General features: G+C 57.2%; 1 protein-coding gene across 1 annotated transcript; it reads left to right on the forward strand.

The window, feature by feature from the left end:
- The first annotated feature begins 3327 nt into the window (after nucleotides 1-3327).
- Nucleotides 3328-9528, forward strand: KRT4 (keratin 4, type II). Its single transcript, XM_004692499.2, has 9 exons — nucleotides 3328-3807; nucleotides 5504-5718; nucleotides 6502-6562; nucleotides 6882-6977; nucleotides 7455-7619; nucleotides 7837-7962; nucleotides 8358-8578; nucleotides 8793-8827; nucleotides 8915-9528. The coding sequence occupies exons 1-9, from the start codon at nucleotides 3328-3330 to the stop codon at nucleotides 9097-9099; spliced, it is 1584 nt and encodes a 527-aa protein (XP_004692556.1). The 3' UTR covers nucleotides 9100-9528.
- The last annotated feature ends 6111 nt before the right edge of the window (nucleotides 9529-15639 follow it).

Genomic DNA, 15639 nt, shown 5'->3' on the forward strand with positions numbered 1-15639 from the left:
ACAGGGCCTGGGCTAGTCACCATATGCTTTCCGTAGTTGTGTGCCGGGCAGAGTCACTGCTGCAAAGCAGGTGTTTCAGGGTCAAGGTCAAAGCTTTGAGGTCAGGCAGAAGGACTGGTCTCTCCTCTCCATGGCCAGCTGTGTGATTGCAGGCAGGTCACACGACCTCTCTCAGCCTCCAGGCCTGCACTTCTAGACCGACACAGTCACTCCTCTTTTGCAGAGCTGTGCTGAGGAGTGTTATAAGTCAGCACTGTGTTGGGACTTAGCAGCGGCTGGAAATGACCATCCAGTCTCCCCTAAAGCTCTGCGGTCTCCCTGCATCTTACTTTCTGTCTCAGGGATGGCGTCTGGCTCAATTTCTAGTCATCTTCACGAGAAGTACCTCAGTGGTGCGTGCTACAGGCACAAAATTGATCCCACACTATACAGTTGACCCTTGAATGACACAGGCTGGAGCGAGGCCATCCATTGGCAGGAGGACAATTCCGCTCCGACCCAATTCTATCTTCCCAGCAGTAGTAAGTGGCATAAGGTCGACAATGTTTGTCACCTATAAAACACAGAGATGTGTCTGCCGACGGCGATTTATCTTGTAAAGAGACAGGGACTTACAGTCTCAATCAATACGGTTCAGGGCTAGAAATGCATTTTCCTTTTCTTATGATTTCCTTAATAACGCTTTCTTTGCTCTAGCTTCCTTTATTGTGTGAATACAGTATATAACACAAAGAACATGCCAAGTATGTGCTCATTGACTGTTTTGTTATCAGCAGAGGTCTTGTCACTAGCAGGATATTAGCAGTTAAATAGTTAAGCTTTTGGGAGATAAAAGTTATGTCTGGATTTTCAGCTCTAACCCCTATGTTGACCAAGACTCCACTGTATGCTTTCTTCCAGAAAATCCCTCCTACCTGGTTTGCTGGACAAAAGTGGACATAATTGTAGCTATAACCACTTTCCTAGTTCCAGAAGGGCACAGGCCTACAAGACACAGGAGTCACAGCCACCTTGGGGCTTCACCCGTATGGACGCAAGCCCACCTCCTAGCTGGCTAAAGGGTTAAATCCTGGTCACACTCCCTCTGCCTCCCCCTTGGGGTGCCAGGGAGACAGGAGCTGTGATGGGAGGTGCAAAGACCCAGGTGGAGTAGCTGAGGCCCGAGTGCCAGGCCCCCTCTCAGGCTGTGACCCTGCCAAGTCTCCCATCTCCGACAATCAGACCTCAGCCCCCAGGGGGGGTCCCTGGGGCCCTTCAGCTTCTGTGCTGCAGCCCCAGGTACCGGGCTAGCGCCTGCTGCCTTCTAACTGCCTACTCTGCCTGTCAGGGTGGGCGTCGCTAGACCCTGGGAGGCTGGTGTCCCCAGAGTCCCCTTGACCTAGACCACTGGTTTGTTCAGATGCCCAACTCTGCCCTGGCTGCTGAACAGACTAGACAAGCTGGCTTCATGCCTGGCAGGATGGTACAGGCGAGAAGCCAGGGAGACCAGAGCAGATGACGTGGGCTTCACCCCAGCCCCCACGTGCTGCTGTAACACCTTTACCTCCTCGAGCACCCAGCCGTCAGCTGTGAGCCTGGCTCTGATAGCAGCTGCACAGAGCGCTTAGGCAGACTAAGTGACAACACGTATCTGCAGCACGTGTGATGCCTGGCACAAGCCTGGCCCTCCACAGACACTCTCGGGAAGGGTGAATGTGCATCTCCGGGTCCTAGAGGAGCTGGAATATTCACTGGTTGAGGGCGCGTGGGCCCATCCTCGGGCTCTGTCTGGGGACCTTACACGGCGCCCAGGGCCTCCCCAACTCCCGCACTTACTTAGAGGCCTCCTGGGCAGATGCAGGAAGGCTCAGCAAAGGCTGAGGTAGATGGTGGTAGAGCTAAGGGGTGGACACCCAGGCAAGGGGTGGAGATGGACCTCTCCCACACCGTGGGCCTGCCCTCTCTCGGAGGGAGCCGGTCATTTTCCCCGCGGCCAGTGTTCATTTGGCCACTGTCAGCTCCGGCTGTGGGAACTACCCGGAGCCTGTCACTGCTCTCTCTCAGATTTAGAGTCTCCATCTCATGGGGCTGAGAGCTGCGGGGTGCAGAATTTCCTAATTTCTCTTACGGGTGGCAGATCTCGGTGGGAGGCATTGGGAGTAATACCAGTGCCCAGAGTGGGGCTCCTCGGAGCCAGGTGTCCCACTTTGCAGGGGAGACGGTGGGTGAGTGGCCTCAGAGAGGGAAGGCCACCGCCCAGAGGCAGCAACATGTGGGTTGCGGACAAGATCTGCGCCCTCTGAGGATGCGAATTTCAAGTTGAGCTTATCACTAGGATTTTGCACCTGAAAACTGCTCCTGGGTGTCACAATTCTGCTCCAGGGGCTTCAGCCCCCAAATGGTGATGATCCCCTGCCCTGAATTCTGGGCGCAGCGTGGAAAAACAGAGGCTACCGCATCCAGGAGAGGCCAGCAAGCTGGGCAGCACAGGGGGCAGCCACGGGACTGGCCTGCAGGACGCTGACCGGAATCCCTCTGCAGCCCTGGACAAGGGTGGAGGACTGTGAGTCCCGAGGGCCGTCAGAGGGGGGGTTTTGTGGGCCAGTGATGAGTCACCTCCTTGTCACCTCTGGCCACTCGGCCCCCAGTGCCATCCCGGCGCACAGTAGGTTCGCAGTAGCTGCGTCAGGTCGGGGCCTCTTGGGTGAGGGTGGGAGGCCGGAGAGGGATGCGCCCTCTGCGTATGTGGGGCAGGTTCCCGCGTGGGGGGAGGGTGGCAGGACCCGCACTGAGCTGACAGGTCACTCCGCGTTTGTTTAGTGGCAACATCCCTGCCAATGCTCTGATCCGGTCCGGTTTCCAGGGGACGAGACTGCCTCGCAGAGGGACTGGCTCAGGCTTCGCCGAGCGGTGCCCCTGAACGCTGGTCTTCAGGTTCCAAGTTCTGGGAGGGATGAGCTGGCATCTTTGGTGTGGGGATGTCACTGGGAGGCTGTGAGTTTGGAGGTGCAGTGGGTGGGGGACCTGAGGCCAGCCGGCCTGCGCCGCTGGACCGGAAAGCCCTGGGGCGCTGGTTCAGCCTCCGCTGCACGGCAGCGTGGAGATCCGGTAACCGGTGCCCTCTGACTGACTTCTGTAGGTGTGTGAGGTGACATGCTCAGCAGGTGGAGGGGATGGGCCCGTGCCAAAGGCCCAGCCCAGGGATGTTTCAGATTTTTCCCTTTATGCCCCTGCAACCAAGCCCTGCTCCTCCAGCACATATAAGGGACCTGGGCTCGGGCTTCGGCACTCACTGGCCTGGCACCTCTCGCTTCTCTCTGACAGCCCCGCTCCGCTCTTCCCTCAGCCATGATCGCCAGACAGCAGGGTGTGCGAGGCTTCAGCTGTGGCTCTGCCGTCGTCGGAGGGGGCAGGAAGTCTGGCTTCAGCTCCCTCTCCATGTCTGGCAGTGCGGGCCGCTGCTCCTCTGGGGGCTTTGGCAGCAGGAGCCTGTACAACCTCGGCGGCAACAAGAGCATCTCCATGAGCATGGCCGTGTGCCGGCAGGGCTCCGGCTTTGGGGCTGCCGGCGGTTTGGGGTCTGGCGGCTTCGGCGCTGGCTTCGGCTCTGGCTTCGGTTCTGGCGGCTTTGGTGGCGGATTCGGGGGCTCCTTCAACGGCAGGGGGGGGCTCGTCTGCCCTCCTGGGGGCATTCAGGAAGTTACCATCAACCAGAGTCTGCTGACCCCTCTCCATGTGGAGATTGACCCTGAGATCCAGCGGGTGCGCACCGAGGAGCGCGAGCAGATCAAGACCCTCAACAACAAGTTCGCCTCCTTCATCGACAAGGTGAGAGGCCCCCTCGGCCAGGCCAGGCGGGACAAGCCGGGGGGCCTGAGTCCAGGGGTGTCAGGTCTGAGCCTGCCGGGGTGCTGGCAAAACCCCCGAGTGTTCTGCATGACCGAGCCTCTCCTTGCCCCACGCCGGTGGACAGATGCGCGTTCCTTTCAGTGACGTTTCTGGACGTGCTGGTGATGCCAGGCAACACGTTGCCCCCGGGTCTGGCCAGCCCAGCTATCAAGGGGAATCTCCTCAGATTCCTATTTCAGAAACAACACGGCTGATTGGTAATACTTAGTGAGTTGTTAATTGAACGATTGGCACTCTTGCTGTCAGAGCAGAAGAAACCAGCTGGCTTTCCAAGAGACCGGGCCCTGCTCCAGCGTAGCTTCTAGGGCTCAAAGCACCAGCGAGCACCCTCTTCATCCTCCTCACTCTGGGCAAAACCGCTCATTGCTGGATCTGTTGGAAGAGGACGGGGTGGGCCTTGGTTTTTCTGTGTATAGTCCCACTTCCTTTTCCAAGCACGAGCTAGAGATTTAATCCCACAAGTGCAATCACAGCGTGGTCTGATGGGGAGAGCAAGCAGCCAGCCAGCTGAGTCATCAGAGTGGTGCCGGAAAGGGTGACTTGGCACATTTGGTCAAGGAGCCCCGGATGCTCCATGCAGCGAAGTCTGACTTCTCGCAGACGCCCCAGGAGAGCGTGACCAGCCTCGGAGCGGGCTGAGCGGCCCTGCGTGTGCCCCTTCATTGGAATTGCTCACGCAGCGTAGCGAGGCTTTGCTGTGGCCCTGGGGCAGCTGGCTATCAAAGCAAGAGCCAGAGTTCGGCGCTTCCTTGTCTTCTCTCACCTCTTGGGTTCGAGGGTGACCTGTGGCCCTCGCCAGCCTTCCTTCCCATTCTGGGGCACACAAAGGAGGGGGCGCGCTGAGCTGCTGTCTCCATCAGCCCGCCAGGCCTGTCCCTGGAGATGGGGGTATCCTGGGAGGTCCCCCTGCAGGGTGGAATGGACCCAAGGCTCAGAATATGTCCAGGGCCTTCATCTAACAGCTGAACCAGGCACATGGGTTCACAGGACATACCCGGTCCACTTAGAAGTCAGCTTACTTGAAGCACCTTCAGCAAATTCATCATCCCTTTGCTTTGGGTAAGGGGCACTTCGAATTCAAAGTGACCCCCACATCCAGTGACCCCCAAGCTGGTTTGGTTGTAGCCCCTAATTTTCACATCCAGTGACCCCCAAGCTGGTTTGGTTGTAGCCCCTAATTTTCACATCCAGTGACCCCCAAGCTGGTTTGGTTGTAGGCCCTAATTTTCACATCCAGTGACCCCCAAGCTGGTTTGGTTGTAGCCCCTAATTTTCACATCCAGTGACCCCCAAGCTGGTTTGGTTGTAGCCCCTAATTTTGTCTTATCATTTCATAGAAGTTCAGTGTTCTCAGTGGCCCACCCCAGGGCTCTGGGTACCTGTGGCCAGGAAGTTGTTCTTGCTGCACAGCCAGGCTCTGCTGCTCTGTGGCCTCCCTCATGGCCACGGGCTCAGGAGTAACCCCCAAGCTGACCCCAGTGGTGGCACCTGCAGGTGTAACATGGGGGCCCTCTGGGGTTGCCCCTGGGCTACCAGGTTGTCTGGGGCTGACTGGGTCAGCCCTCCTGCCAGCGTTTCAGGTGCTTATCAGTTGACTCATGTCTTTTAAAAACAGGTGCGGTTCTTGGAGCAGCAGAATAAGGTCCTGGAGACGAAATGGAGCCTCCTCCAGCAGCAGACAACCACCACGTCCACCAAAAACCTCGATCCCTTCTTTGAGGCGTATATCAGTGCTCTGAGGAAGCAGCTGGACTCCTTGGTCAATGAGAAAGGGCGCCTGCAGTCTGAGCTGAAGGTCATGCAGGACAGCGTGGAGGACTTCAAGATCAAGTAGGCGGGGTGGGCCGGGGCGGGGCGAGGGGTGTCACCTGGACAGCCTGCTTGGTCACGTCCCAGGCTCCCTGGGCCTCTCAAGGCGGTCCCGAAGAGACTGCAGAGGGTTGGGAGGCCCCAGTCTGGTTCCCTTTTAACGGAGTGAGGCATACTCACCCTAAATTGCCCCGAATGGAAAACGAGTGATCGATTCAGGGAGCTGAGCTTGCCATATACCAACACGGTCAGAAATCAAAGAGGTGGAAAGTATTTTTGAACTTCACTTACCTTCATCTTTAAACTGGGGACAATGGCCCTACCTTATAGGGCTAGAAAATTAAATGGTATTAAATGAGGTGGAGGAAGCAGGGCCCAGCGTGGCGTAGCACTGGCCATGGGGTGGACAGTCCACCGGGCAACAGTTATGCTCAAGGAGGGAGGGAGCTGAAAAACACCAGCCCCCTTCTGTCCACTCACTTTCCATCACATAGAAAGGGCTGGGCGCCAGTAATATTCCTGAGAGCTGAATCGGCCAAATGACCAGAAGAACGGCCTTCTACAGAAATATCAGACGATGGCCAGCTGTCCACTCCACTCAGCCTTTGAACAGTCTTCTTAAATTGTGTTTCCACCGTTTGGATATTCTGGGTCTAGACTTAGGCTGAATGATTACCTGCATGAACACGAGACAGTGATGCCACTAGCGGACAGCTCCAGAGCCAGATGTTTGGAGGCCAGCAGCCACGGGGCCTGCGACTTGCTCACTGCGGGCCTGGTCTTTCCCTCTGTCCCCACCTGCAGGTACGAAGAAGAGATCAACAAACGCACAGCTGCCGAGAATGACTTTGTGGTCCTCAAGAAGGTGAGTGATGCAGGAGGGTCGGGGGTGCAGTGAGGGCGCCCTCCTCGGGGGCTGGCCTTCGACTTGCCTCGTGGGTTTGGTCCACCCTGCGTCACTTCCCACCTGCCTGGGTCTGGCCAGCTCTGACTGAACCAGGCTCCCAGGAACCAGCAGTGGGAGGAAGCCTACCTGGATAACTGACTGATGTCTGCAGGTGGCTTTAGGGGCAGAACATGTCAGGTGACCCCACCTGGGCGGAGAGGCCTCCCCAACTCCGCACACAGCACCTCAGGTGCCGTCGGTGTCCCGAACCTCATCTCTTACCCGCCCTCCTCCCCAGGACGTGGACGCTGCCTACATGATCAAGGTGGAGCTGGAGGCCAAGGTGGACGCCCTGAACGACGAGATCAACTTCCTGAGGGCGCTCTATGCTGCGGTGAGGACTCAGCCCCTCTGTTCAGGGGTGGGACTCCCCTGTCTCTGAGGCTGCTGGCTGGAAGTCACAGTTCTTTGAAAGGACCCCAGATCCCCACCTCAGGTCAGGGTGACCCCAGCAAGGTCACAACTAGAAAGGGTCGGAATGAGTCAACGGGGAGGTTCACGAGGCCTGGTGTCTCCGCGGAAGCGATGATTCGCTCTCAGGTGGCCTGGGATGGAGTTTATAGCTGTTCTGGTGCCATGAGTCTTTTCCCTGGGGCGCCTTCTACCCAGTGCCCAGAGGCGTGGCACAGCTTGTGGTTCCTGGGGCAGCAGAGCAGCGTGGCTTTCTGTCTTCGATGTCATCAACCACTTGATCTCAGCGTGGAAGCTTACCCCTTTCCTGCTCCTCACGCCTCGGGAATGCCTCCATGCGGGCCCAGTGTCAGGGCTCTGGGGACACTGCAGGGGCCTGATGCGAGACGTGTCCCTGCAGGAGCTGTGCCAGATGCAGTCCCACGTCAGCGACACGTCCGTGGTGCTCTCCATGGACAACAACCGCTGCCTGGACCTGGACAGCATCATCGCCGAGGTCCGCGCCCAGTACGAGGACATCGCCCAGAGGAGCAAGGCCGAGGCCGAGGCGCTGTACCAGACCAAGGTGGGTGTTGGGGCTCTCTCCGGATTCTGGGAGACTTCTGGGGCTCTGACTTTGATATCATCAGCTTGAGGTCAAGAGAAGCCAGCGATGTACTGACCCCAGGCATTACCCATCCTGGTCTCCCATGAGAGTCCATGACCCTCTGTATTATCCCCCACTCCTGCGACTGTCATTGAGGATGGAACCGACCCAAACGTGGTCTCTCCCTGGGCACTAGGTCCAGCAGCTCCAGACTTCAGTTGACCAACACGGTGACAGCCTGAAGACCACCAAGGCCGAGATCATGGAGCTCAACAGGATGATCCAGAGGCTGCGGGCCGAGATCGAGAATGTCAAGAAGCAGGTGGGTCTCGCTCCTTCTAGCTGTAGGACCGGGCCAGGGCCTGGGCCATCGGGCACACACAGGTAAGGCCTCGGGCCAGAAGACCTTGAACTTGTCTGCAGGGGTCTGGGAGCCCTTTATAATCAGCCCCCACCTTTTCAGAAATATTCTGGTTGGCATGACATCACACCCCATTGAATGGTTTCTGGGCTCTTTCGTTTGGGCTTTGTTTATCTTCGTCTAACCAGCTGGGGGAGCAGGTGGGGAGTTGGAGGCCCTGGGTGGCGCGAATGAAATGCCCGAGTCAAGGTCGGTGGAGAGAAGGATGACAGAGTCCTGCTGGCCCAGGGAGGCCCAGGCGGAGAGGCCCCGACAGCGGGACACTGATGGCCGCCTGGCCCTGCCCTTGTCTACAGTGCCAGACTCTGCAGGCGTCCGTCGCCGATGCCGAGCAGCGCGGGGAGCTGGCCCTCAAGGACGCCAACACCAAGCTCCAGGAGCTTCAGGTTGTCCTGCAGAAGGCCAAGGAGGAGCTGGCCCGGATGCTGCGCGACTACCAGGAGCTGATGAGCGTGAAGCTGGCCCTGGACGTGGAGATCGCCACCTACAGGAAGCTGCTGGAGGGCGAGGAGTGCAGGTGGGCGCAGGGCTGGGACGAGCGGAGGGGTCAGGGCTGGGGCTTGCGCCTGTCTCCGCTGGCCCTTGCCCCTGTGCGGGGCTGGCACGAGGCTATGTGGACGTCAGCGTCACTGCGGCCGTCCATCGGGCTGTCTGGGGGAGGGGGGGCGGGGCCTATGTGCCTGGCACAGACCTAGCAAATGAATCCTGGCTCACGGCTTTCTCTCCCCCAGAATGTCTGGAGAGTGCCAGAGCACCGTGAACATCTGTAAGTACCCCGCCCCCACCGCGGACCCCGCCCCCCTTGGGTGGAGACGCCCACTCAGGGTTCACCCTGGCCCCCTTGTCTCCCCAGCCATGGTAGGCGGTGGTGCCAGCGCTGGAGGCGTGGGCGGGGGATTTGGAAGCTGCTCCGGGTTCGGCCTGGGCAGTGGCTTCGGCGGTGGCTCTGGCAGCGGCTTCGGCTTCGGCGGCGGCGTCTGCGGCAGCTCGGGGAAGGTCATCTGTTCCACCACCATGAGCAAGAGATCCTGCCGGTAGAGGAGACAGCTCCCTGCAGCCCTCTGGGCCCCGCCGGTCCAGCCCTGGTTCTCTGTGCCTTCTTCACCCTCCTCTGCCCCTCTCTGGGGCTCATCTTACCATGTCACCTGCATGCCCCCTGGACTCTGCTCCCAGGATGGTCTTTTCTGCCAGGGCATGGACTCTGCCCTCTTGGAGTTTGGTAGCTTCTCAGTTTGGGCCTGGAGACCAGCTGCGGGGTGCCCCCCCCCACCCTGGACTGAGAGGCTACGGGCAGGAGCTTCATCTCCAGAGTGGTCATCTCAGCCCAGCGCTGTCTCCTGCCAGGCCCTGGCCGCCCCGCTCCATCAGGACCAAACATTCTCCGCCCCCTGGCAGCGTCCTGCAGAGCAGGGCAGGGGCCACTGGGTGCGCTCAGCTGTCCTCACTCCTGTCCATTTTCTTCAATAAACCGCTTTGTCATTCATGTGAGCAGCTGTCTTTGTTCCCTGGGGGAGAAGTCCCCGCACTCAGGTGGAAGCAAAGGAGACCCGACCCGGGTTGTGTCCGGAGCTAATTTCTCAGGACTCTCCTGAGTTGCCTGGATTATTGAGGGAGAAGCAGTGTGTAGGGCTGGAAGCTGTTGACAGACAGGGGGTCCAGGCCCAGAACACCAGCAGCCTGCGGTGTCTCCGTGCTGAAGCTGGAGGGGAGGGGCCGTGCGGGAGTGGGAGAGGCGGTCGGGGTCTCCACGAATACAGAGCACCAGGTCCTGGGGCCTCTGGGCTTCTCCTCACGGTCCCTGTTTTTACTCTACACAGGGGGCGAAGTGCCTCTGGACAATCAGGCTCTCAGGAGCTTCTAAGAATCGCCTCGGGGTGATTGTGGGGTGGGGTATGCGGTGTCTCCCCTCCCTGGGTGATGAAGTCTGGGTTCTGCCTGGTGGCTGTCCTTGCGGGTGGGGTGTGGGCAGGTGAGGCAGACCTGCGGCCCTGGGGATTCTGAGCTGCATAGTGGAGAGGACACTCAGAGGTGGGGGACAGCCTGACTGGACAGCCTGTTTCTTCACTGGCCTGATCCCGAGACACCCGGAGCAGCATGGCCTTGCCTTCTCCAGAGGTCACACACCTGCAGCTGACCTCAGTTCCTCCTGCTGAGGATGCACTCCCTGCGCCCCCCAATGGGTGCCTCCCCCCTTGACTGGCAGACTGCACCCCTCCAGCGCCCTGCCCAGCAGGCCGGATTGCATGGTGGACCACAAAGCCATTCCTGCCCCAGGGACATCTTTTGCACAACCGGAGGCAGGCTTGGCCTACAGGGCAGAGCAGGGACGGGCCTGGTGGCCCCCGCTGCTCCCAGCTGGGTCCTCTGCAAGCCCCACCTAATCTCCTCATGTTCTTGGGGCTCCCCCTCTGGTGCATCAGAGTCTTGGCAAGCAGTCAGGTGGCTTTGACTTCTCCCCACCTCTGCACCCTCCCCCTGGGAAAATGCAACCTTGGCCGAGTTTCTGGGTAGGGAGGAGTCAAGGGGTGGAAGGGGCTTCTCAAGGCCGCCACTAGGATGAGTCAGGCTGGGAAGAGCCACCCTGAGAGGCCAGGAGTGGGGGCCTTGGCCCGTGGGGTTGGGGCTGGGGGTGCTGGCAGGTTAACGAATAGCTTATGTCCTCGGAGGAAAGGGAGTGTGGGGGTAGCCATTCAGGGGTGCATGGAGGTCGGGGCGCTTCAGTTTCATGTAATCACACAGCAGTCGTGGTTCTATCGTGCACGCGCACCTAGGATAAACGTGTTTGCATTTGTAGGCAAGTGGCTAGACCGCTGCAACTTTTTATTGATTTAAGAAGATTTGTTTTACGTAAAAGGGGCAAGTGTTCATGCCCGGGCGAGTGGATTCTGGCTGTGATCTAGAGGCTGGTAGCTGGCTGGGTAGTCAAAAGGGATTATTTGGGGGATGAATCCAGTTCTGAGATAGCGGGGAACACCCTCTGACAGATCCAGAGCGCGGGAATCTGGCCAGTTTTCTCTGTGATCAGGGGGCTGTGGAGAGAGGCTGCCTTACTGCCTTACCAGACCCTGAGAGCCGCAGGCAGCCCCGCAGCAAACACCCCCCACCCCAAAAGCTTTCCCTTGAGGTATGGTGAAATCACTTCTCACACCGGAATGACCCAGCTGTGGTGGTAACTCACTTATTTGGTTCATCAAGCTCCAAGCTCTTGGCAACCTCACCCTGGGTTTGACTCAGGCTCCTGGCTCCCAAGCACCTCATTTGCATAGGCCCCAGGCCCTCCGCTCTAGTTCCACCAAATTCTTGCCAACACTTCTAATCTCCCTCCATTGTTTGTAAACCCAGGAGGCTACAGCAAGAGGGACTTCTTTAGTACTGCTCTGCTGTGGGAGCTTGGCTAGGGCTACTGCTGGGACCTAGGCCTTGGAGTCGGTGACTGGAAGACTTGAGAATAAGGCCTGTCTAGACTGTCTTGGTGGGTGGTCAAGGTCAAGGTCAAGTTCAAGGCCAAGAGGAAGCGAGACAGCTACCTAGGGAAAGAATCGAGGAAGCTGTGCCTGTTCTGAGTCACCAGGCCCAGTGGCCAGGCCCAGGGGTGGCCAGCCCAGGACAAGGGCAGGCTCAGGGAAGAAGCCATCTTAACATCTTTTTGTTGTGTTGAAGGAACAGGCGTGTTTTGATCCCATGGGGAGCGGGCTGAGAGTCTGTGGCCATCAAGGATCTTGGCCCAGATGCAGGCTTATGGCTGTACGTTTCCTTATTGACTTAGGCTCAAGGTAAAATTGTTCTGTACCTGCAGTGTTTTCCTTGACGTGTGATGATGGATTTATCCTCAGTAATTCAAAGGAGAAGCTTGTTGAGTTAGGTTTCCTGCAGGGAGGGTGTTGATTGCAATTTGCTGTTCACCTACCCACCTAGAGCCTGCTTCTTAGTCTTTGAAGTCTAAGGGCAGCAGCCTGCCTTGTTCTCTTGAAATTTCAAGGTCACTGGGCGTGGCATATGTAGATGTTTAACAAATGATGATTGAATGAACAAATGTGTATTAAGTACATAATCACGTTTAGGCAATTTTAGAGTAAGAATTGGATTCTACTTTCAAAGACATTATCTAGACAATGTCTAGATAAAGAGGTGCACATAAACAGCTTGGTAACCAAATAGACAGACAAATATTCTTGTTAGCTATAAGCAAAAGCTATGGGAGTTCAGTGGAGGGGCGATTTCTTCTCATCTTGGGTGAGTGAGGGAAGCTGGCAATCACAGAGGGCTTCCTGTAAGAGATGGCCAGCTCTCTGGCCAGCCGAGGGATCCAACTCATGCTTGCAGTGGCTGGCAATAGCTTGATAGCACTGTCTTTAACCCTTGTACCACCAGGTGTTCTGCTCCCTGCTCTCTGGTGAATCCCTTCACCCCTCCACACCTCTGGCTTACACCCCAGTTCTTGTGTACATAAATAAATACACCTTAAGGAAAAAAAAAGACATTTAAGTGGGACCTGGAAGGACAGGTAGGCCTGGGTGCTGGAGACAGGGGAAGTGAGTTGACAAAGAGCAGGACGATAATCTCCTGCAAGAGGAAGTCTTTCTCCCAGGAAGTTTCCAGAAGCGCCTCCACCCTCCTGACTTACCTGTTGCTTTGTCTCCCTCCAGTCTCCTCAGGCCTCCTCTGACCATTCTCCTTTCCCTGTGCAGTGTTCTGGGGGCTGCAGCATCATTGCCCGCTTTAGGATGGGGATCCCTCTGCCTGCCAGCCCACCGTCGGAGAGCGGAGAGCGTAGCTAGGCAAGCTCTCAGTGCCTGACAGGGCCCAATGTGAATATGCTCAGCAGGGAGCATTGGGGAGGCAGACACATTCAATTCAGAGCTCCTGTCCTTTGAGGAAAGCCTTAGCACGATGATGAACATAAACCTGGAGGCTTTGAGAAGCAGGGGAGAAGCACTTGCTTTTGCGTAGGGATTTGCCTAGGCTCCCTGGAGGAGGGGGCACTGAGATAAATCTTGAAGCCAGAAAAGGAGTCAGCAAAGCAAAAAGGTGTGTGAGCCCAGAGCTGTGACGAGGGGTGCAGGAGAGAGGGTGCTCCAGGGAGCAAAAGTGCCGGAGTGAGGTAGGCGCGAGGCCCAGAGCAGCTCACACAGGAACCTAGAGCAGCCAGCATCTCTGGAGGCCGGGCAGGGAGGGGCGGGAGGAGCTTGGGGGGTCGCTGAGGCCTGGCTGTGGAGGACCGCGGCTTGGCCCAGTGTCCAACTTGTCTGGGGCTTGGTTTTCACGTTCCAAGACTAGACAAGCTGAGAACAAGGCGTGTCTGAGGGAACAAGCACTGGAAGAGATGAGGTGTGAGCGCTGGGCCACCTGCTCGCAGGTGTGGCCCAAGGCCTTGAAGGGCCCGCAGTCCTGGCTGGGACTGCAGGTGCTGAGCCCTGTCCCGCGCAGCCTCCTCTCCACGCCTGCTCTCCATGCGACACGTTTCCTGGGACGCAGCGCCTGCTGCCAGCCCGACACCGGACCCCCAGTCGCTGCCGAGTTCCTTGCATCTGCCAGGGGCTGAGTGGTTATTCGAAGCCCCATGGGTTTCCCTCCCGGGACCTCACGGTCACCGTGTTCCTGCCATGAACACGCCCTGTTTCTCGTCGGGCTGGGTTCCCCCAAATTCTGCAGCAGGGAGTGAGACCTTACAAAAAAGCTTAAAAGATGTGATGCATTTCCAATTACTGCATAGAAAAGAAATGAAAAATGCTTCCACTTTCTCTTTTCCAGGATAAGTGTCTGTGAATACGTGTTTCTTCTCCCTCCCCTTTACCTTTCATTTCAAGCAACTTATTTCATAACTGCTCAAGTTTTTTTTTTTTGCTCTCCCGGCAAGGACAGGATGTGATTTCTGCTGTTTACGACTTCCGGCTTGGGGCTGCATGCCAGGCCCACATGATTCAGCGCCGGTGTCACGGGGCGCTGCAGGACACGCAGGCCCTTACATAAAGTCTAACTTGGGGAGAACTTGCTTTACCTTGGCTGTTCTTCCTTCGCGTATCCTTCTAAAAGCACGTGCAAAGGAGATGTCCACAAGGCCATTTTCCACCCCCCGACCCCCATTCCGTGTCCTCCACCAACACGTCAGACTTGTGCTCTGAAGCCGACTGGCGTCTTGGCTTTGCTGAAACTCTCCCAAGCTGCCCCTTCTCGAGTAAAAGTCAGGCCAGATCAGCGTCTGCAAAGCCTCTTGCTGTCTGTCTTCCAATGGCCTCAGGCCTTGTCGCTGAGCCCTTGCCTTCCCCACGCTGCTTCCCTCTCCCAGCCCGGGCTGTCCTCAGATGGCCTCACACCCCGTCAGGGCCTCTGCGCTGCCTCCCCTTTGCCAGGGGCAACGGTCTCACCATTCCGCGTTTGGCCCCGAGCCCTCTCATCGCCGGCGTCCCCAGCCGCTCTTCTCTCTTGCCGGCCCGCCGTGGAGTGCGAGCTTTATAGACCAGGGGCTTCGTCTGTTCTGTCACCGCTGACTGCTGGCGCTGGATCAGTAAGTGCTCCTGTGTGAGTAGAAAGAGGCAGGGCAGGCCGAGCCGGGTTCACACTCTCCGTCCAGTACATGGATAAGACGGAGAGGAAAATGGGGGTGTTTGGGTTGTCCCAGGAGTAATCAATTTGCCGAATTAACTTGCGGCTTTCCCCAGCCTCCCAGGAGAGCACAGAAGCCGGGACAAAGGCCCGACATAAAACCACAGCAGCGGCCCTGTGTCCTATGTCCAGGAGCCATTCTTCGTGTTTGCCAGACGTTATTTTGCTGAATCTCTTAGCAGCTATGGAAGATGTATCTGCTATCATTTCCATTCATAGATGAAGAATGCTAGGCTCAGGGAGATTTAGTAATTTGCTCACGATCATCCAGTGAGGAAGAGGCTCAGCCAGGATTCAAATCCGGGACTGCCTGTCTTCAAAGCCCATGTCTCATTCCCCCGCCTCAACCCGGTGTCCACTCAGTGTCCATGCCATGGGCAGCAAGATCCTCCTAGTAGTTCTGGAGCATGTTACACCACCTCCGAATGTGATAGCTTCATGAGGCGCCATCATTTTAAGACGCATTCTTAAAATCCATTGGATGGATTCAGAGAGTAGTTCTAGAAACCTTGTGGACTAAAGTCTGGGAGAAGGCTTTTTTCCCCTTTCTTTTTAGTCCTTCTATCCCTACAGGAAGAAGCAGTCTTAACCTGGGTATATTTAACCTGGAGAACAGTTTCTGGAAATTCCCAAGTGTTTTCTCACATTGGGGGTTTACAGAAGCCAGGGAAGTTTGCATGTATTGCTCTGGAAGGTCAGATGACAGCAGGTTCATTTCATTCAGTTCACATCCACTGAAGGCCTTGTAGGGCCAGGTGCTGATGGACACAACGGCCAGGAAGGCGGCCGGTGGCAGCCCTCAGAGTGTTATGGCCCAGCAGGGTCTCTCCTCTGGGACAGTGAGTCTAAGGGACAGAGCTTCAGCAGTAGAAAACGATCTATACTTTGGATTGACTTGGTTGGCAGGAATTTGGAACTGGAGGCTGAAAGGCCTCAGTAGGGCAACTGTTGTGTTATTGCAAAGGTTCTGAGCAC

Source organism: Condylura cristata, unplaced genomic scaffold (genome assembly GCF_000260355.1).
Source record: "Condylura cristata isolate star-nosed mole 26May11 unplaced genomic scaffold, ConCri1.0 scaffold00034, whole genome shotgun sequence".
Lineage (NCBI taxonomy): Eukaryota > Metazoa > Chordata > Mammalia > Eulipotyphla > Talpidae > Condylura > Condylura cristata.

Excerpts from the sequence above, each read along its gene's own strand:
- KRT4 (XM_004692499.2), top strand. The coding sequence starts at position 3,328 with ATGATCGCCAGACAGCAGGGTGTGCGAGGCTTCAGCTGTGGCTCTGCC. Across the intron at positions 7,620-7,836 it reads AGGCGCTGTACCAGACCAAG|GTCCAGCAGCTCCAGACTTC; the intron begins GTGGGTGTTGGG and ends CCTGGGCACTAG. Across the intron at positions 8,579-8,792 it reads CTGGAGGGCGAGGAGTGCAG|AATGTCTGGAGAGTGCCAGA; the intron begins GTGGGCGCAGGG and ends TCTCTCCCCCAG.